General features: G+C 47.0%; 1 protein-coding gene across 1 annotated transcript; it reads left to right on the forward strand.

Moving 5' to 3' along the window:
* Positions 1 to 105: 105 nt before the first annotated feature.
* Gata1 (GATA binding protein 1) lies at positions 106 to 12,300 on the forward strand. Its single transcript, XM_040280434.2, has 7 exons — positions 106 to 1,746; positions 2,565 to 2,672; positions 8,308 to 8,546; positions 9,054 to 9,431; positions 9,535 to 9,680; positions 10,727 to 10,852; positions 11,809 to 12,300. The coding sequence occupies exons 2-7, from the start codon at positions 2,614 to 2,616 to the stop codon at positions 12,178 to 12,180; spliced, it is 1,320 nt and encodes a 439-aa protein (XP_040136368.1). The 5' UTR covers positions 106 to 1,746; positions 2,565 to 2,613; the 3' UTR covers positions 12,181 to 12,300.
* The last annotated feature ends 5,553 nt before the right edge of the window (positions 12,301 to 17,853 follow it).

Genomic DNA, 17,853 nt, shown 5'->3' on the forward strand with positions numbered 1-17,853 from the left:
ACTCTATATAGTCTCTCTCCCTCTCTCTCTCTCTCTATGTGTGTGTGTGTATATATATATATATATATATATATATATATATATATATATTCCGGGCTGACGCTGGGGCTCAATGGTAGAGCGCTTGCCTGGCATGTGTGAGGCACTGGGTTCGATCCTCAGCACTACATAAAAATAAATAAAGAAAATAAAGGCATTGTGTCCATCTACAACTAAAAAAATGTTTTAAATAAACTAAGAAATATTTTTAAAAATATATAGTCAATTATAGACTATATATAGTCAATTATTGTATATATTGTATTGTTGTACATATTGTATATTATTGTGTATATATATATATATATAATATATATAATCAATTATTGTAGTCACCCTATTGTGCTATAGAACACTAGAGTTTATTCATCCTAACTGGGTTTTGGTAACCATTATCTGAAGTGTATCCCCCTAGCTTTCTCAGCCCCTAGCAACCACTGTTAATTTATGAGATCATCTCTTGTGTGTGCATAAGAGCACATAGTTCTGGGGATCGAACCCAGGGACCCTCTATCACTGAGCTATATGCCCAGATCTTTTAACTTTCATTTATTTTGGGTTGTGATCTCACTAGGTTGTCCAGGTTGTCACTGAACTTAGAATCTTCCTGTCTCAGCCTCCCTAGTAGCTGGTATTGAGATCAAATATATTAGCTTCCAAAAAATTATACATGTTTAAGAAGATGGAAATGCCAATTATTCTGATGGGATCATTCCACATTGTGTACATGTATCAAATTATCATGCTGTATCCCACAAATATGTATATTATGTCTCAATTAAAAATAATGCTTAAAAAAATGATCAACAATTTGGTTCTGAGGTCAAACTATGACTCGTTAGCCAGACTTTGGTTGATGTCTTTCTCATGTCCATGACACTATGAAGAGTCAGCCCCCCACCCCCCCATCACCTTGGTGGACTCCAGTTCTAAGGGATATAAATTTTAAAATGCCATGGACTTAGACCAGGCAGGTGCTCTAGAATCCCAAAGATTCCAAGAGGGAGGGAACCAGTCAGTGAAGTCTTCTCGGAAGAGAGAACACTAGAGCCAGTCTGAAATGGAAGTTTGACAGAGAGCACGTGATGACCCGGACACCCCACCCCTGCCCCCACCCTTGGCTCCCCAAAGTCTGGCCTGGCCCTTGCTGATTCCCTTATCTGCCCACTCCCAGCTGCCTCCCTGCTGGTTGAACTGTTGCCCTCAGACTTCTGGGCCTGCACCCCCTCCACAGGGATGGGGGAGGGAATGGGGTGAGGCCTGGTCTCAGAGGCACCCCACTCCCCACCCTTTACTTCCTTTCCTGAGCCCTTCGTCCCATCCAAGAATGAAAAAAAAAAATGTGGTGTGAGTCCGGCATCAAACCCTTGTCTTAGGCATGCCTCCAGTCTGCCCTTCCCCATAGGACAGATGACCCTACCTTGCCCCCAAACTTGCAACTTTTGTATCTAACAATAACAATGATGAGAATTAAAATTTGCAGAGCACAGGGCAGGCAGGCCTGTGTTCTGAGTGGTTACATTTAATGTAGGGGTTGGGGGGGGGGGTCTGCAATGATATCCACTTTCCAGGTGAAGCAACTGAGGCTTAGAGGGAGAGGTTTGCCCAGGAATCAGGAAGCAAATCGGTATGAGAACTGAGACAAGAACCTCCGGCCGTAAACAAACAGCCTCATTTCTGTGCATCTACTGCCAGTTTGGAAGAAAGGTACGATTATACACATTTACTCCAGGAGGACCTGGTGAGATTGGGATAAAATTATGCCTGGGAAGTGCTTAGCACAGTGCCTGTATTTTCTCAGCGATTAAAGCAGCTCTTGTTATTGTCTTACTGCTTGCTAGTAAAACATTAGTATCAGAATTAGTGCTATCATTGTTATTATTCTTAAAATGAATTATAACCAGTTTTAGAATTAGTATTAATAACAATATTAGCATTAGATAAGAATTAACATTAGGTTAGTACTGTTACTATTGACATTCTTAGTATTAGTATCAATATTAGAGTTAATATTACTATTGGAATACTATTACTAACAATGTTACTATTGGTGTCAGCACAATATTAACATTAGAACTAGAATTAGTAGCAGTGTAAGTTAGAAATGGTTAGAAAGGATCCAGTACTATTCCTTGCATACAGTAGGTTCTCAATAAGTAAATAAGAATATTTTTTTAAATCATTTAAAGTAAACTTTATTTTTTTACACTAAGATTTCATATTCAGCATGGCGCAGTGGCACACACTTGTAATTCTAGCGACTAGGGAGGCTAAGGCAGGAGGATGGAGAGTTCAAAGCCAGCCTCAGCAATTTAGTGAGGCCCTAAGCAACTCAGCAAGACCTTGTCTCTAAATAAAATTTAAAAAAAAAAAGGGGCTGGGAATGTGGCTCAGTGGCTAAGCACCCCTGGGTTCCCCAGTACCAAAACAAAAGAAAGAAGGAGGGTGGGCTGGCTCCAGCGTCCACATTCTGACACACCATCATAGGAGTTCTTTGTCCTTGTTTTCCTCCTTACCATCTACAGTAAGGGCTTGCACAGAGGCATCACGCAGCAGATCAACAAATGACAAACGATGGCCTTCTTGTCTCCTGAAACCTCCAACTTTGCATGTGACGACACAGACTCAGAGAGGTAAGATACGAATGGTCGACTGTCTCTGGGGTGGGTTGGTGCGCCAGCAATGGACTGGGAGGGAAGTGGACCCACTGACTCCTTGCTCTTTGCTCTCTGTGGACCTCAGTCTCCCTATCTATAGAATGGGTGTCTAGGAGAGCTCCCTGTCCTACAGAGTTCCAGAGCCATGATAAAGGAGTCCTATTCCTTGCCCTATTGGGACCCAAGTTGAACACTTACTGTTTCTATGTGTGTCAGATGATTTAATATGGATCACTTAATACACAGACCTGTCCGTGTGAGTCACTGTGGTTGTCATTGTTAATGTTAGAGGGATATGGGGCTGGGGAGGAGGGTGACCTTCTAGGGGTCCCTCGGAGCAGGTTAAGAGCAGAGCCACATAAATCCACATCATTTCACATCCCCCTGTTCCACACACCCCAGAAGGGCTTACCCAGATTGCCATCTGGGTCTCAGACTCTGTCTCTGACTCTCTCTGTCTCTATGCCCCTCTCTACACGGTCTTTATCTCCCTTCTTGGTCTCTCTATCCTTATCCTTGGTCTCTATCATTTTCAGGGTTTTGTGTCTACTTTCTGTCCATCTCTGCCTTTCATTCTCTCTTTGCCTTTCTCTGTGTATTTGTATCTAACCATCTCTGGCTCTCTCTGGATGTCTCTCTCTTCGTCTCCCTTTCTTTCTATGCCCTCTCTCGGCCTTCTTCCACCTCTCCGTCTCTTCCTCTTTCTATATATCTCTGTCACTCTGTCTCCTGGTTTCCATTTCTTTCTGTTTATCTCTGTTCCTGTCTGTCTCTCTCCCTTCCTTTACCCACCCTATCCCACTCCTGGAGTCTCCCAGGGAACCAATCTTGGATGTCACCTCACTTTCCCGCCTTTAAGGCAGTATGGCGGGCAAGAAGTTAAGGCCACTGTCTCTGGGAGTCCCCCCACCCTGCCCCCCAACCCCAAGACAGCCTGTTACTGCTGCGCCAACAGCCACAGTCGCCTCCATCTGATAAGACTTATCTACTGCCCCAGGGCAGGCCAGAACTGGCGTAAGCCCCAGTCGCTAAGTGAGTGTGCCCTTGCCTCCCGCCAGCCGCCAGCCCCGTTCTAGTCCGGCAGCCTGGGTCATCAAGTTATTCCATAGACTTTGGTTCCAATCCTACCAAAGTTGTCTGAGCCTTATTCTTCTCACCTGCAAAATGGGTACAGTCACAACCCTCCTCTTCCCGCAGCCAGGAAGGCTCACATACATAAAGGTCCAGCCCAGGTCTGGCCCAGCACACAGTGGGGGCTTTCCTCACTGCAAAGCCCAGTGGAGTCATGAAACTATATCCTCTGTTTTTATTTATCTTGGCTTTAGCCCATGTCACTTGGCTGGACACTGAAGTCCATAGTAGCCCAAGTTGAACAGGGTCCAAGAATGGCATAGGGTGGGCAGGTATGGTGGATGAGGGCCCCCAGTGCCCAAGACATGCCCCATGAGCAGGGGGCACGCCCCCTCCCCTGAACTGCCCCACCCACTGGGGCACCAGCCACTCCCTGGGGAGGAGGGAGGAGGGAGAAGAGACAGAGGGAGGGCGGGAGGGAGCCTCAAAGGCCAAGGCCAGCCAGGACACCCCTTGGGATCACACTGAGCTCACCACATCCCCAAGGTGGCTGAACCTTCTGCACCAACCCGCCCAGGTCAGTCTCACCCCCCAAAGAGCCCCCAGCAGGGCAAACCCCCATCCTGCTGTCCTAACCCCACGGCTGCTCTCCTAGCCTACTCTAGGCTTCCTTACCCACTGCTTGTCTCTAGAGTATCAGCCACCCTTGAGTCCCTTCACAGCAATTCAGACCCATTTCTGTCTTTCCAACCCTGTCTCTATACCAGATCTACCCCCAAACCCTACCTCTCTCCACACAGACTTCCATTCACTCTTTCCAAGATATCTGTCTCCCTGAGCCCTTACCTCTGCTGTTCATAACCCCAGATCTGCCTCCCCTAATCATCAACTCTGTCCTCCCAAGACATGCCTTCATCCCCCCAAATCCTATCTCTGACCCAAATCTGACTTCCAATCATCCAAACTTGTCTGTCTCCCTGAATGCTCCCCACAAACTTCACCTCTGCTCCCCCAAAGCTATTTCTGCTTCTATGCCCTTATCTGCTCCATAACAACCTTGTCTCTGCCCCAAATTCTCTCAGCTTCCCAAACCTGTCTCTAACCACCAAACCCTAGCTTTATCCTCTTATCCCCATCTCTGATTCTCAAACCCCACGTTTGTTCCCTGTGACTTGTCCCTGATCTCTCCAAATCATTTCCATCTCCCAAACCCTTACCTGCTCACCAAAATGTCTTAGTTACTCCATATATTAAATCTAGGCCCCCCCCAAAATCTGTTCTGCTGTATGAATCTTCACATCTGCCTTCCCTAAACCCTACACCAGCCCTAAAACATGTTTTTACTCCCTGAATGTCTCTGGCCCCAAACTTTCTCTACCCCAATTCTATCTTTGCTTTTCAAAATCTTCCCATGATCTATCTCTAATCTATCCATCCAGGTTGATTTCTGATTCCTAAACTCTCTGTTCCAAAAAAAAAAAAATCCTTGGACTCCTCAAATTTTTCTATGATCCTCAAAATCCATCTGCTCCCCCAAACCACATCTCAAACTTGTTCCCAACTTCATCTGTTTTCCCAGCATATTTTTGAACCCCAAATGTCTCTGAATTCCCAAGCTTGTCTCTCCTCATACCCAATATTTGCTTCCCCAAAATGCCATAGTTACACTTTAGATTTCTCTGACTCCTGAATCCCATGGATACCCCCTCATACGCCACCTCCGATCCCCAACTGCTATATCTGGCCCCCCCACTTTGGACCCTATCTCTGCTCCTGTCAGTCCTGTGAGACCCTCCCTTGAGGGCTGGATAGGGATGTTACCTGGGGAGAGGGGCTGGGGCCGAGGGAGAGTTGAGGGTGCCTGGCTGCTGCCTGTCGCCGTGGCCGTTGGGGCAACACTTACTCTAGTGGGGCTGCTGATAAGGAGCTTTCATATCCCCCAGCCTCGAGATAAACTTTATCTCTGTCCGGAGAGTGATAACTGGGGTGGGGGGGCCAGCCCTTGCTAGGGGAGGGGTGGGCAGCCCTGGACCCACCAAGGTACAAGGTGCAGGAGGCACAGTGGGCCTGGAGGAAGATTATGGTGGTGAAGATGAGGGGATGAGGGAAGGGTGGTGACAGAGAGAGACACACACAGTGACACAGAGGGAGAGAGAGAAGGGAAGGAGAAACAAAAGGAGTTGGGAAGAAAGAGAAAAATCTCAAGAGACAAGAGAGACATGAAGCAAGATAATGGAGAAACAGAAAAAGTGACAGACTCAAAGAAATAGTAAGACAGAGACAGAATAAAAGCTGAAGAAAGAGAGAGTACCAGCAACAGAAACGCAGAGAGCGGAGAAAGGGACCCAAAAACAGAATTGTGGAAAGAAAGAGACAAAGAATTAGAGACAGAGAGGAAAGAGATGGAGGGTGAGATGGGGAAGCACCTTATCCAGGGAGAGACGATGGGAACCTTGGGGCAGAGGAGGTGGTGGTGGTGGACACATCCATGGGCTCTGTTTTGATGCTTAGTCTGTCTACACAATGTTTCATTTAGACCTTTAGGAGTAGGGGGACAGTTTGAAGGTAGCTTTCCATTCCATCTCTATCACTCCAGCCTACAGATAGGGAACTGAGCAGGCAGGGCCAGGGACATGTTTCCTAAATCCTTGTCCTGGGCTGCATGTGGCAAAATCTGCTTAGGGTTATGGGAATAGAAAAAGAGGCATGGAAATAAGGTTAGAGGGCTCAGAGAGAAATAGAGGGAAGAGACAGTGGGGGACACAGAACTAGAAACATAGTTGAAGAGATGCAGAGACATTCAGAGATATGAGTAAAGAGGGAGACAACAAGAGTAACAGATACCCTGAGGGAGAGCTGAGAGAGAGAGAAAGAGGCAAAGAGATGTAAAGAGACATTAAGAGACATGGAAGGACAGAAAAAGGGAAAGGAAACGTCAGACACTCATAGAAGCTCACAGAGAGGGCAAGATGGATCATAGAGGCATAGAAAGTTGAGGGGAAGCAGACTTGAAGAGAATTGAGTCAGGGAAAAAGAGACTCAGAGAGGCAGAGAGACAGAGAGACAGAAACATAAAACAAGATGGACTCAAAGGTCCATCTCCAGGGTCTTCTCTTGTCACCACCTCCAATATAGCAGATGGGGAAAATGAGGCCCGGGAATAGTGGGACTTGAAGGTGCCTGAAAGCAGAACTGTGGTGAGCCTCTCCAGGGGAGAGAGTATGGGAGAGGCAGCACCTCCCACCTGTCACCCTCCTCAGAGGAAGCCAGTGGCCTTGGGGCGATTTCAAAAGTTGGGCGGGGATGGCAGAGATAAGCAGTGCGGGGTACTGACCCCCCCACCATGGAGCAGGGAGGAACTAAGGGGGCCCTCTGCCTGCAGACCCAACAGAGGTGGGGGAGGGGGAGTGAAGCCGGAAACCATGGTGTTTCTGAGAAAGTCAGAGGGTAAGATGCAACAGATAGGAACGAAGTTGGGGCGCACAGGAGGATGAACCCCAAGGTCCTGGGGGAAGTGACCAAGGGCTTCAAGGGACCCCTGGCTATGCTCCCTATCTCACCCTAACTTTTGTAAAATAGGAGAGGAGGAAGGGTGGGGAGCAGAGTGAATAAGAAAAAGAAGTGGAGGAGGAGCTAAGGAAAGAGGAGGGAGAGAAGATTGAAGGAAGAAGAGGAAATGAAGGATTAAGAAAAGGGAAGGAGAGGAAAGAGGAGAGAGGCAGGGAGAGGAGAAGGAGAGGAAAAGGAGCACAGGAGATATAGAAAGGGGAAGAGAGAGAGAGAGCATGAAAAAGGAGAGAAGAGTTGTTGAGGAACAAAGAGAAGAAAATACAAGGGAGAGAAAATGAAGAAGGCAAATAGGAAAAGAAGATGAGATTAGGAAGGAGTAGAAAGAGAAGGAAGAGGGGCAGAAGAAGAGAAGGAAAAAGAGTGGAGAATTGGGGAAAGAAGAGATGAAGGGGGAGAAAGGAAGGAGAGAAGAGGAGGGTAAGCAGAGGGAGAGGAGAAGGAAAACAAGAGAGCAGGAGAGAACAGGAGGAGGAGAGGAAAGAAATGGAAACTGTTCTTCAGTATGCATAAATTATTAGCATACATGTGTGTAGACCCAAGCATGATGTGTTGTTTGCCTATGTTTACACTTATATATAAATGGCATTATATCTAAACATATATCTTCAACTTTGTTCTTCACAGTGCACTGTTTTTGACATTTATCTATGCCCTGAAGAATAATTATCCATTATAAGTAACCAAAGAAATGCAGATTATAAATAATATATTAATTTTTCACACTTCAAAAAATGGAGCAAGAGGAGAACGGGAAATAAGATGAAAGGAGGGGAGGATGAGAAGTGAGGATGGATTGGAAGGCAAGAGAGATGAAAGTGTGGGAAAAGAGGAGGAAGAAGAGAACAAAAGGAATTGGGAGGTAGAAAGGAAGTATATGGATGTTGAGGAGAAGAAAAGAAGGGAAGAGGAGCAGGTGGAAAGGGGAGAAGGGAGAAAAATTTCTGCCTAAGGACCCTTTCTGTCCTTGCAGGTCAAACTCCAGAGGCCCCATGGAATACCCTGGCCTGGGGGCCCTGGGGACCTCAGAACCCATGCCTCAGTTTGTGGATCCTGCCTTAGTGCCCTCTACACCAGAGTCAGGGGTCTTCTTCCCCTCTGGGCCTGAGGGCTTGGATGCAGCAGCTTCCTCCACTGGCCCAAGCACAGCCACTGCTGCAGCTACTACACTGGCCTACTACAGGGACACTGAGGCCTACAGACACTCCCCAGGTAACTCCATTGGGTGTCTGTCTTGTCATTGGATAGATGCTGTTGGGGTTGCCATGGAGATCCTTAGTTAGGTCAGAATCCCACTGAGAAGTCATCTTAATAATGACTGGAGCTTTCTCTGTGAATGTGCTAAAACTTCTCCCTAGTTAGTCCTGGGAATTCCAATGCTCTTCAACTTGCCACATCGGGGCAGCCATTTGGAGAAGTAGATTGGAAGAATGTGATGGCTGCCCTACCTCTCAAGTAATCCAGGAGACTCCAAATCTCAACATCAGTCTTCAAAACGTATTTGGTAATGGTTGGATGTTACTGATATTGCTGTGGTGACCAGTGGGTCTCAATCCAAGAATCACCCAATGGCTGGCAATTATTTTGGTCACCTATGGAAAGGTTGGAATCCTGGCTATCATGTTGGATCTGTTGGACAACATTGCACCTTGAAAGGTCGGATGACCTTCGATCTCTCTCCTTCTTACCTCTTCCCTTTCCTTCCCCACCCTATAACAGTCTTTCAGGTGTACCCACTGCTCAACTGCGTGGAAGGGATCCCAGGGGCTTCACCCTATGCTGGCTGGGCCTATGGCAAGCCAGGGCTCTACCCTACCTCAACTGTGTGCCCCAGTCGTGAGGACTCCCCTCCTCAAGCACCGGAAGATCCAGATGGGAAGAGCAACACCAGCTTCCTGGAGACCTTGAAAACAGAGAGGCTGAGTCCTGACCTCTTGACCCTGGGGCCTGCATTGCCTTCATCTATCCCTGTCTCCAGTAGTGCTTATGGGGGTCCTGACTTTTCTGGTCCCTTCTTTTCTCCCACTGGGAGCCCCCTCAGTTCAGCAGCTTATTCTTCCCCCAAGCTTCGTGGAAGCCTTCCTCTACCTCCTTGTGGTGAGGGTCTCAAAAAGGGACTGGGAGATTGAAGTGGGTGGGAGGGTAGCCCAAGACAAACTTAAACTGAGCCTCTCTCTTTCCCTCTTTTTGCTCTCCCCAGAGGCCAGAGAGTGTGTGAACTGTGGAGCAACAGCCACTCCACTGTGGCGTAGGGACAGGACCGGTCACTACCTTTGCAATGCTTGTGGCCTCTATCACAAGATGAATGGGCAAAACAGGCCCCTCATTCGGCCCAAGAAGCGCCTGGTAAGAATGTAGGCCTGCCTCACCTGTACAGGAGCTGTTGCTCTTACCTGTGCAAGAGCTTGTTCCCACCTGGGACAAGAACCCACATCCTCTCATCATGTGGGAGTCCATGTCTTCAGATGTACAGGAAACTACTGCCTGCCACCCTACATAGGAACCACTGTGCTAACACCACATAAAACCTTTACCCTTTTCCTATATAGGAATCCCTCTATCCTTTCCCCATTTAGAAACTTCTGTCCCTTTCCTATACAGGGACTCAGCTCTGTCCAGGGTCTCCCATCCTCAACCTGCCCATAGGGGCTTCAAGCAGAAACCCTGTCCTGGGTCTCCATGATTTCATTGAACTAGGGTGCTACCTAGGTGTGTGTGTTAATGTTGGGATGGAACAAAGAATAGGCAAGTGCTCTACCACTGAGCTACACCCATCCCCTGCCATAGAATTTTTTTAACTGCCCAAGTGATTCTGATATGCAGCCAAAGTTAAGAAACATTAATATAGTCCATTACAGAATACAAAACAAAAAAAGTTCTACCCTGAACAGGAACTCCTGCCTCAATCTGACCTCTACCTCTTTAATCCTCCTGACAGGGCCTATGAGACCCTGATACCTTTTTTTCAGTACTAGGGATTGAAGCCACTGAGCTGCATCCTAGCCCTTTTTACTTACTCTGAGACAGGATCTTGCCAAGTTCTTGAGGTTGGTCTTGAACTTGCAATTCTCCTGCTTCTGCCTCCTAAGTCACTGGGATTAATTAAGCATGTACCACCATTACCTGCTAATATCCCCCTTCTTCACCCCCCTCTCTTCTCTCTTTCAGTTTGTACTAAGAATTAAACTACCACTGAGTTATAGCCCTAGCTCTTCTTTTATTGTATTTTGAGATGGGGTCTCGCTAAGTTGCCCAGGCTAGCCTTGAATTTTCATTTTTTCTGCCTCAGCCTCCTGAGTAGCTGGGATTATAGGTGTGCACCACCATGCCTGATTCTCTGATTCCCTCTTCTACCTCCCAGGGCATTGATCTCACATTCTTTTGTCCTCCAGATTGTCAGTAAACGGGCAGGTACTCAGTGCACCAACTGCCAGACAACAACCACGACACTGTGGCGGAGAAATGCCAGTGGAGACCCTGTGTGCAATGCCTGTGGCCTTTACTACAAGCTACACCAGGTGATGCCATGCCCCTCAGAGCCTTTCCTGTTCTCCCATCTTCACACCATGCTTCCAGCCTCAAGTAGTCTTGTTCTACACTGAGCCCTCTGTACTCCTCCGAACACTATCTAATCTCTCTCTTCCTTCTTTCTCCGCCATCCCCTTTTCCTTCCTTGCCCTTTATTTCTTTCTTCCCTCTTCTCTCCACTTTTATACCTTCTTTTAGCCTTCTCCATTCCCTCCTTCACTCTTCTCCTTCCCTTTCACTCCCTCCTTGATCTCCAGTCTCTCTTCTGGTCTTAAGCTAACTTCCCTACCCCTATTCTAGGCCTTGGGTAGTTCTGGAGGCTTTGCCAAGCTCAAGAGTCTAACAACCTCAGGATTCCTTAGGATGATATATCTGCCAGCCCAGGGCCACACTTCCCTAGTCCTTGAACCAATTTCCTTTTTTTTTTTTCTTTTGGTACTGGGGATTGAACCCAGGGGCACTTTACCACTAAGCCACATCCCCAGCACTTTTTAATTTTGAGACAGGGTCGCAATAAATCACTGAGTACCTTGCTAATTTGCTGAGGCCGGCTTTGGACTCCTGACTCTCCTGCCTCAGCCTCCAGAGCACTGGGATTACAGGTATGCACCACTATACCTGGCTACAATTGCCTGTTCTTAAAGAAGCTGGGTAAAGCTGGGCACCATGGCACATGCCTGTAATTCCAGGCACACAGGAGGTGAAGGCAGGAGGATCACAAGTTCAAGATCTGCTTCAGCAATTTAGTGAGGTCCTAAGCAATTTATCAAGACCCTGTCTCAAAAATAAAAAGGGCTGGAGATCTGACTCAGTGGTTAAGTGCCCCTGGGTTCAATCCTCAGTACCAAAAACTAAATAAATAAATAAAACGCTAGGTAGAGAGGATGTCCCTATCCCAGACACCTTAATTGAAGCTGAAAAATCTCTGTGACCTTCCTTTCGGCAGGTGAACCGACCACTAACCATGAGAAAGGATGGTATTCAGACTCGGAACCGCAAGGCATCTGGAAAAGGGAAAAAGAAGCGGGGGTCAAGTCTAGGAGGAGCAGGAGCAGCTGAAGGACCAGCTGGTGGCTTCATGGTGGTGGCTGGTAGCAGTGGTAGTGGGAATTGTGGAGACGTAGCCTCAGGCTTGACACTGGGTCCTCCAGGCACTGCTCATCTCTACCAAGGCTTGGGCCCCGTGGTACTGTCAGGGCCTGTTAGCCACCTCATGCCTTTCCCTGGACCCCTGCTGGGCTCACCCACAGGATCCTTCCCCACAGGCCCCATGCCTCCCACCACCAGCACCACTGTGGTGGCTCCACTCAGCTCTTGAGGGGTGGTGGCTCTCTCCTGTTGCAGCCAGCACTCTATACAACCCAACCCTCTGGGCCCCAGTCATCACCTGCCTGGATTTTCAAATATTTTGTAAAATAAAACCACCAAAGTCCTGAAATTGGAAGTGTGAGTCTGTTTGTAACTGAAAAAGTGTCAGTGGTAAGTGTGGTGTCTGTGGTTCTCTGATGACAGTGTCCAGCCGTCACGTATGACTATGTGAGCCTGGGTGAGATGGCATGTGATACTTCACAACTGAAAGTTATAATGTACAAATGTAACAGTGTATATGAGACTTTCTGGACAGCATCTATGTGGGTGGTTCCATCTAACATGGTAAGATGATGTGACCAGCTAACTGTAGGATGAGATGGTGTGAGATGGCATGTGTGACAATGGGGGATGGGATGACAGTATGTGGAAGTGTGTGGGGCTGTGGTAGTGTGGCTGTATGTGACTTTGATAATTGAGACAGTGTGACAGCATACATGTCGGGCACAGAATCTTATCAACAAAGATCTTTGGAATATTGAGCAAGAACTGCATATGGACGGCATGTGACTGTGAGGATATATATGTCTGAATGTCTTTTTGGATTTGATAATGGCAGTATTTCTCTGCCAGTCTCTGAGCTTGTGTGTGGGTGTGCATGAGTGTGCATACTGTGTGGCATGTGCCATAGCACAGTGTCTCTGAGTGGCTGACAATGTGAGCAGCTCTGTATACATTTGCATAGTTTCCCATGGTGTAAGTTAGAGACCCTCTTCTGAGGACAAAACACCCAGCCTTCAGGAAAAGAAAGGGGGACAAGGGTGGAGCCAGAATGGTAGCTACCAAGGTCTGAAGGCCAAAACTAGAGCCTGGGGTAGTCCTTGGTTTCCCTGTCAGACACCTCTTATCTGTCTCAGTCCAGCACTGGCTGCAGCCCTGTGGAAAATGGAAGAGAATGAGGGGGAGTTTAGGAGGACAAAATAGCTGTTGGAGATAGTATTTAGACCCTGTAGGTGAGGAGCCCCACATAGTGCCAACTCCCTCTCCAACACTCCTACTCACCCAGGTGAATGGCTCTCCCCAAAGTGACATCTGTTCTTTGATCTTAAGACACATAGGTGCATACTCTGAGTTGGGGAACATCCTAAGGCATATAGGTAAAGTGGCTCTCCCAAGACCACAAAGCTTGGCAAGGGGCTGAGCCAGGAGTCTGTCTCACAGTCTGTCTCAGCCTCTCTCCTAACTAGCCACTTCCCATGCCAAGCAGCACCATTTCTACAATGCTCACCATGGGTCAGGCAACAGGCTGGGAGGCGTGGGTACCTTCAGTTAATTAACCTGAAGGTAAATACCTTGAGGAAAGGATATTCATACTCATTTTACTAATGAAAAAGTGAAGTTCAGAACTAACTGATGAGTACCTTGCCCTGACCGTACCAAGTTTAAGGAGTAGAATTTGGATGGGGTGACCCACAGCCCCCACCTCTACCCTACAAGTGTTTCTCAATATGTGATTGAGCTACTTCTCCATAGCTTCTCCCCTAGAGCCCCAGAAATGAGAAATGCAGGGGTCCACAGATCCCAAGCACATTACGGAGAAGCAGTTGTCCTCCAGGAAACTCTACCATCAGCTAGATGCGACACTATTGCCACTGAGTAGCCCACTGCAGAATCACAGTCGTCTATGTACCTTGCAGGAACTACAGAATGGCCCTGATCCTATAAAAACTGCCCAGTAGGCCATCAACAGAAACCCAGCTCTCACACACTGCAACTCCACTCAGAACTGGTGCTGAACAGGTTCTGGTCCCACTCTGCTCAGGGTCCCCCAGCCTCATCCCTTATAGAAACAACTACTCTAGCCTGGTTTAGGAAGCTCTCTCAAAAACTCTAAGGGAAACCTACCTCTAATTATCAACAGAAAACGGACCCTGATCCTAGACAGGTACATCAGTCCCACCTTGTAGAGGAGAACCCCATCTTCCTGCAGTAAGGAACCCCTGCCTAAGTCCAGTTAGGAATCTCAGAAGGCACACTGTGTGGAAGCCTCTGCACCACCCTGGCAGGGACACCTCCTGTCCTGGCCTTTTATATGAGCACCAATCTCTCTTAGGAGTCCTGTATGGACCTTTGGCAGGGATACCTGTCCTTGAGCTGGGCTGCAGCCCTTCCCTCCAGGAAGCATTTTATTTTTGGTACCAGGGATTGAACTCAGGGGCACTTACACACTGAACTTCATCCCCAGCCCAATTTCATATTTTATTTAGAGACAGGGTCTCACTGAGTTGCTTAGCACCTCGCTGTTGCTGAGGCTGGCTTTGAATTCTTGATCCTCCTGTCTCAGCCTCCCAGCCACTGGGATTACAGGAATGCACCTGTGCCCAGCAAGCATTTTAGATACACCTTGCTCACAATAAACTAACTTCTGAACCACATCCCTGAATCTTTTTCTACAGAAGTTTCTACTCTCAATTCCTTCAGGAGATATGACTGCATATGGAAGCCCTTGCCTTCACTGTTGGCAATGAACCCTGACGTTACCCTGTACAACAATCCCATATCTTTCATCTTACCCTGTGGTGTCTGCATAAACTTGGATTCCAACTTGAAATATGAACCTCAGTCAAGAATGTTTATAGAAAACCCTTTCCTGATCCACATGGCAGGAATACCTGTGCTGACCCTCTACTTTGAGCCCTGATCTGTCCTGTAGAGGCAACTATGGCTTCCCCTGACATGGGACCCCTGCCCACTGCATGACGTTCATGTGCTGAGGTTTTACAGAAAGCCTGACCCTACAACTGTACTAGGACCTCTGAGCTGACTTTCTTTAGAAAAACTTTCCAGAACCTCAACAGAAATCCTTCATTGGAATTTCTGATCTGATCTGTTATAGGAACTCCCACCTTAACTCTCTAGAAATAGTCTCCTGACCCTGAACAGGAAACGCTGATAGGATTCTCTGTAATAGCCCTTGCCCTGACCTTGCCCTGGCAGTCCTTCTGTCACCCTTCACAGACTTCACACTGTCCTGACCTAACAGAAGAAACACTAACTTGAATCTCTGAAAGAACCACAGTTGAAACTCTGCACAGGACTCCCCTCTGACTCCCAACAATGACCTATGCCTTGAACTACTACAGAAGCCTGTCCTTAAAATCAACAGGAACCCCCCCCACCCCACCCCACACACACATTTGTCTCTTTAGAGAAATTCAAGGAATAAACCAGTGAATAAAATCACCCAGATTGTAGGGGAACCTGTTTTGTGTTGTGGTGCTGGGAATGGAACCCAGGGTCTTGTACTTGCTAGGCAATCGCTCCACCACTGAGCTACACCCCCCAAGGCTCTCCCTTGCGTGTAGATGTGATAGAGTTTTGACCAGTAAAGTGTGGGCAGAAGTGACACACCATTTCCAGCCTCAGTTCATAAGAACCTCTCTCATGCAATTCTCGATTTCCTCTCTTTCTCTGTCAACTAAGCAGTGAGAACTGCAAGGACCTAGAGGACAGCAGAGTCACAAAATGGAAGTTCCCTGGATCCATGAATGATCAGTAATAAATATTCCAATGGGATTTTGAATGAGCAAGCAATATACATGTATTTAAGTCCCTGAAGTTCTGGGTTGTTTGGTATAGTAGCTAGCATATTTTATTTAGTTTAACTCACAATACTCTCTCAATCTGAATCTGAAAATGAACACCTGACTTTTTTTCCTTCAGTATGGAGGATTGAATCCAGGAACACTCTACCACTGAGCTACCTCACTGTCCTTTATTTTTGAGACAGAGTCTTACTGAATTAATGAAGCTGGACTCAAATTTGTAACCCTCTTGCCTCAGCCTTCTGAGTAGCTGGAATTACAGGCATATGCCACCATGCCACAATGCCACACTTGAACACTTGATTTTTCTTATTGGTAGCAAGGAGTGACCCCAGGGGTGCTTAACCACTGAACCATATCCCCACCCTTTTTATATTTTTTGAGACAGGGTCTCACTAAGTTGCCTACAGCTTCACTAAGTTGCTGAGGCTGGCTTTGAACTCACGATCCTCCTGCCCCAGCCTCCTGAGCAACTGGGATTACAGGTGTGTGCCACTATGCCTGGCTTGAACACCTGATCTTCTGGGGGTTTTTTGTTGTTGTTCTTATTTGTGTGTGTGTGTGTGTGTGTGTGTGTGTGTGTGTGTATGCTGGGGATTAGAACCCAGGGTCTTGTGCCTGCAAGGCAAGCATTCTACCAACTGGGCTATATCCCCAGCCCAGAACACCTGATCTTAATGTCTCTGTGAACACAAACTCTGAACTTGTATAGAAACACCTAGGCTTACCTGGTAGGTAGCTGTTATAATGCAGTCTAATAAGCCTCATACTCAACTTGCATAGGAACCCATAGGCTGGAGCTCTAGAAACCGTGATTTTGTCCAGTATAATAAACACCTGCTTGATTCAGTAAATAACAACACTAGAAGAATTCCTGACCTCACTGTATCCAGGAACATTTGCTTGGTCCAGTAGAGGAACAGCAGAGGGGATCCTGTCAATGAATCCCTGTCTTCCCACCTGCACAAATGGAATACCTCTCCTCAGGAAAAATGGAACTCTTACCTAACTCTGTAAAAAAAATAATCCCAGCCAGATAAAGGAAATCACGAACTGAAAGTCTACAAAGCCAAAGTGAGGTTTGTTTTACATTTAAAGGGGTTGTTCAAAAGTAAGAGAAAAGATGGGCTGGGGTTGTGGCTCAGAGGTAGAGTGCTTGCCTAGCAAGCATGAGGTCCTGGGTTCAATGCTCAGCACCACATAAAAATAAAGTTAAGGTGTTGTGTCCACCTACAATTAAAAAATAAATAAATAAATAAATAAATATCTTTTTAAAGTGAAAGAAAAGAATAGCTGGGCATGGTGGTGTGTACCAGTAGTCCTAGCCAGTTGGGAGGCTGCGGCTGGAGGAATTTCTGATCTTGAGCCCAGGAGTTCAAGGCCAATTTGTGCAACACTGTGAAATCTGTCTTGGAAAAAGAGAAAGCAGGACAGGAACACAGAGAGATAGAAATATAGAAAGACAGCGGGGGGGGGGGATGTACCATTGAGACTTACAGGTGTCATACAAAGCCTGAACTATTTACCCACTGGCCCTTTATAGAGAAAAAGTTTGTGGACGCCTGCTCTACAGGAACCTCTCTTCTCTCTGTACATGAAAATGTTCCCTGACCCTTTACAAGACTCCTTAATCTATTTCTTTGCAGTCATCACAATCCCAGAATGTTCCTCAGTGTGGGTCATATTTTCTTTTGTGTGTATAGGGATTTAAAGGTCTTAGGTGTGTGATCCTCTTGTATCAAGACAAAAGTCAGGAGGAGTGGAAGGAAAAGGAGGCTAGAAGTGATGTTTTCAAAAGGGTCAGTGGGCCTGGCTACTGGGCAGCTGGCCATCAATCTGTTATTTAGTGATGCTGAACCCCAGACAGCTTATCTCCTGGGCCCCAGCCTACAGCCTGGTAGGAAATTGTGGAGAATGAGAGGGGGAGATTAGGAGGACAAACCAGCCTTCAGCAGGGCTGATTAATTTAGACATTAGAGTGGGAGTTGGAGGGTTGGGGTGGGTGGGCACAGGACAACTCCCCCTTTATTCTCCAGATACATGCTTTCTACTACAGCTTGAAAACAGTGGTTAGTTGA

The sequence above is a fragment of the Ictidomys tridecemlineatus genome, chromosome X (genome assembly GCF_052094955.1).
Source record: "Ictidomys tridecemlineatus isolate mIctTri1 chromosome X, mIctTri1.hap1, whole genome shotgun sequence".
Taxonomy (NCBI): Eukaryota; Metazoa; Chordata; class Mammalia; order Rodentia; family Sciuridae; genus Ictidomys; species Ictidomys tridecemlineatus.

What these genes read in the sequence shown, in the direction of transcription:
- Gata1 (XM_040280434.2), top strand. Translation starts at nt 2,614, where the DNA reads ATGGCCTTCTTGTCTCCTGAAACCTCCAACTTTGCATGTGACGACACA. An exon ending in GACGACACAGACTCAGAGAG is followed by an intron (nt 2,673 to 8,307) that starts GTAAGATACGAA and finishes CTGTCCTTGCAG; the next exon opens with GTCAAACTCCAGAGGCCCCA. An exon ending in TTTACTACAAGCTACACCAG is followed by an intron (nt 10,853 to 11,808) that starts GTGATGCCATGC and finishes TCCTTTCGGCAG; the next exon opens with GTGAACCGACCACTAACCAT.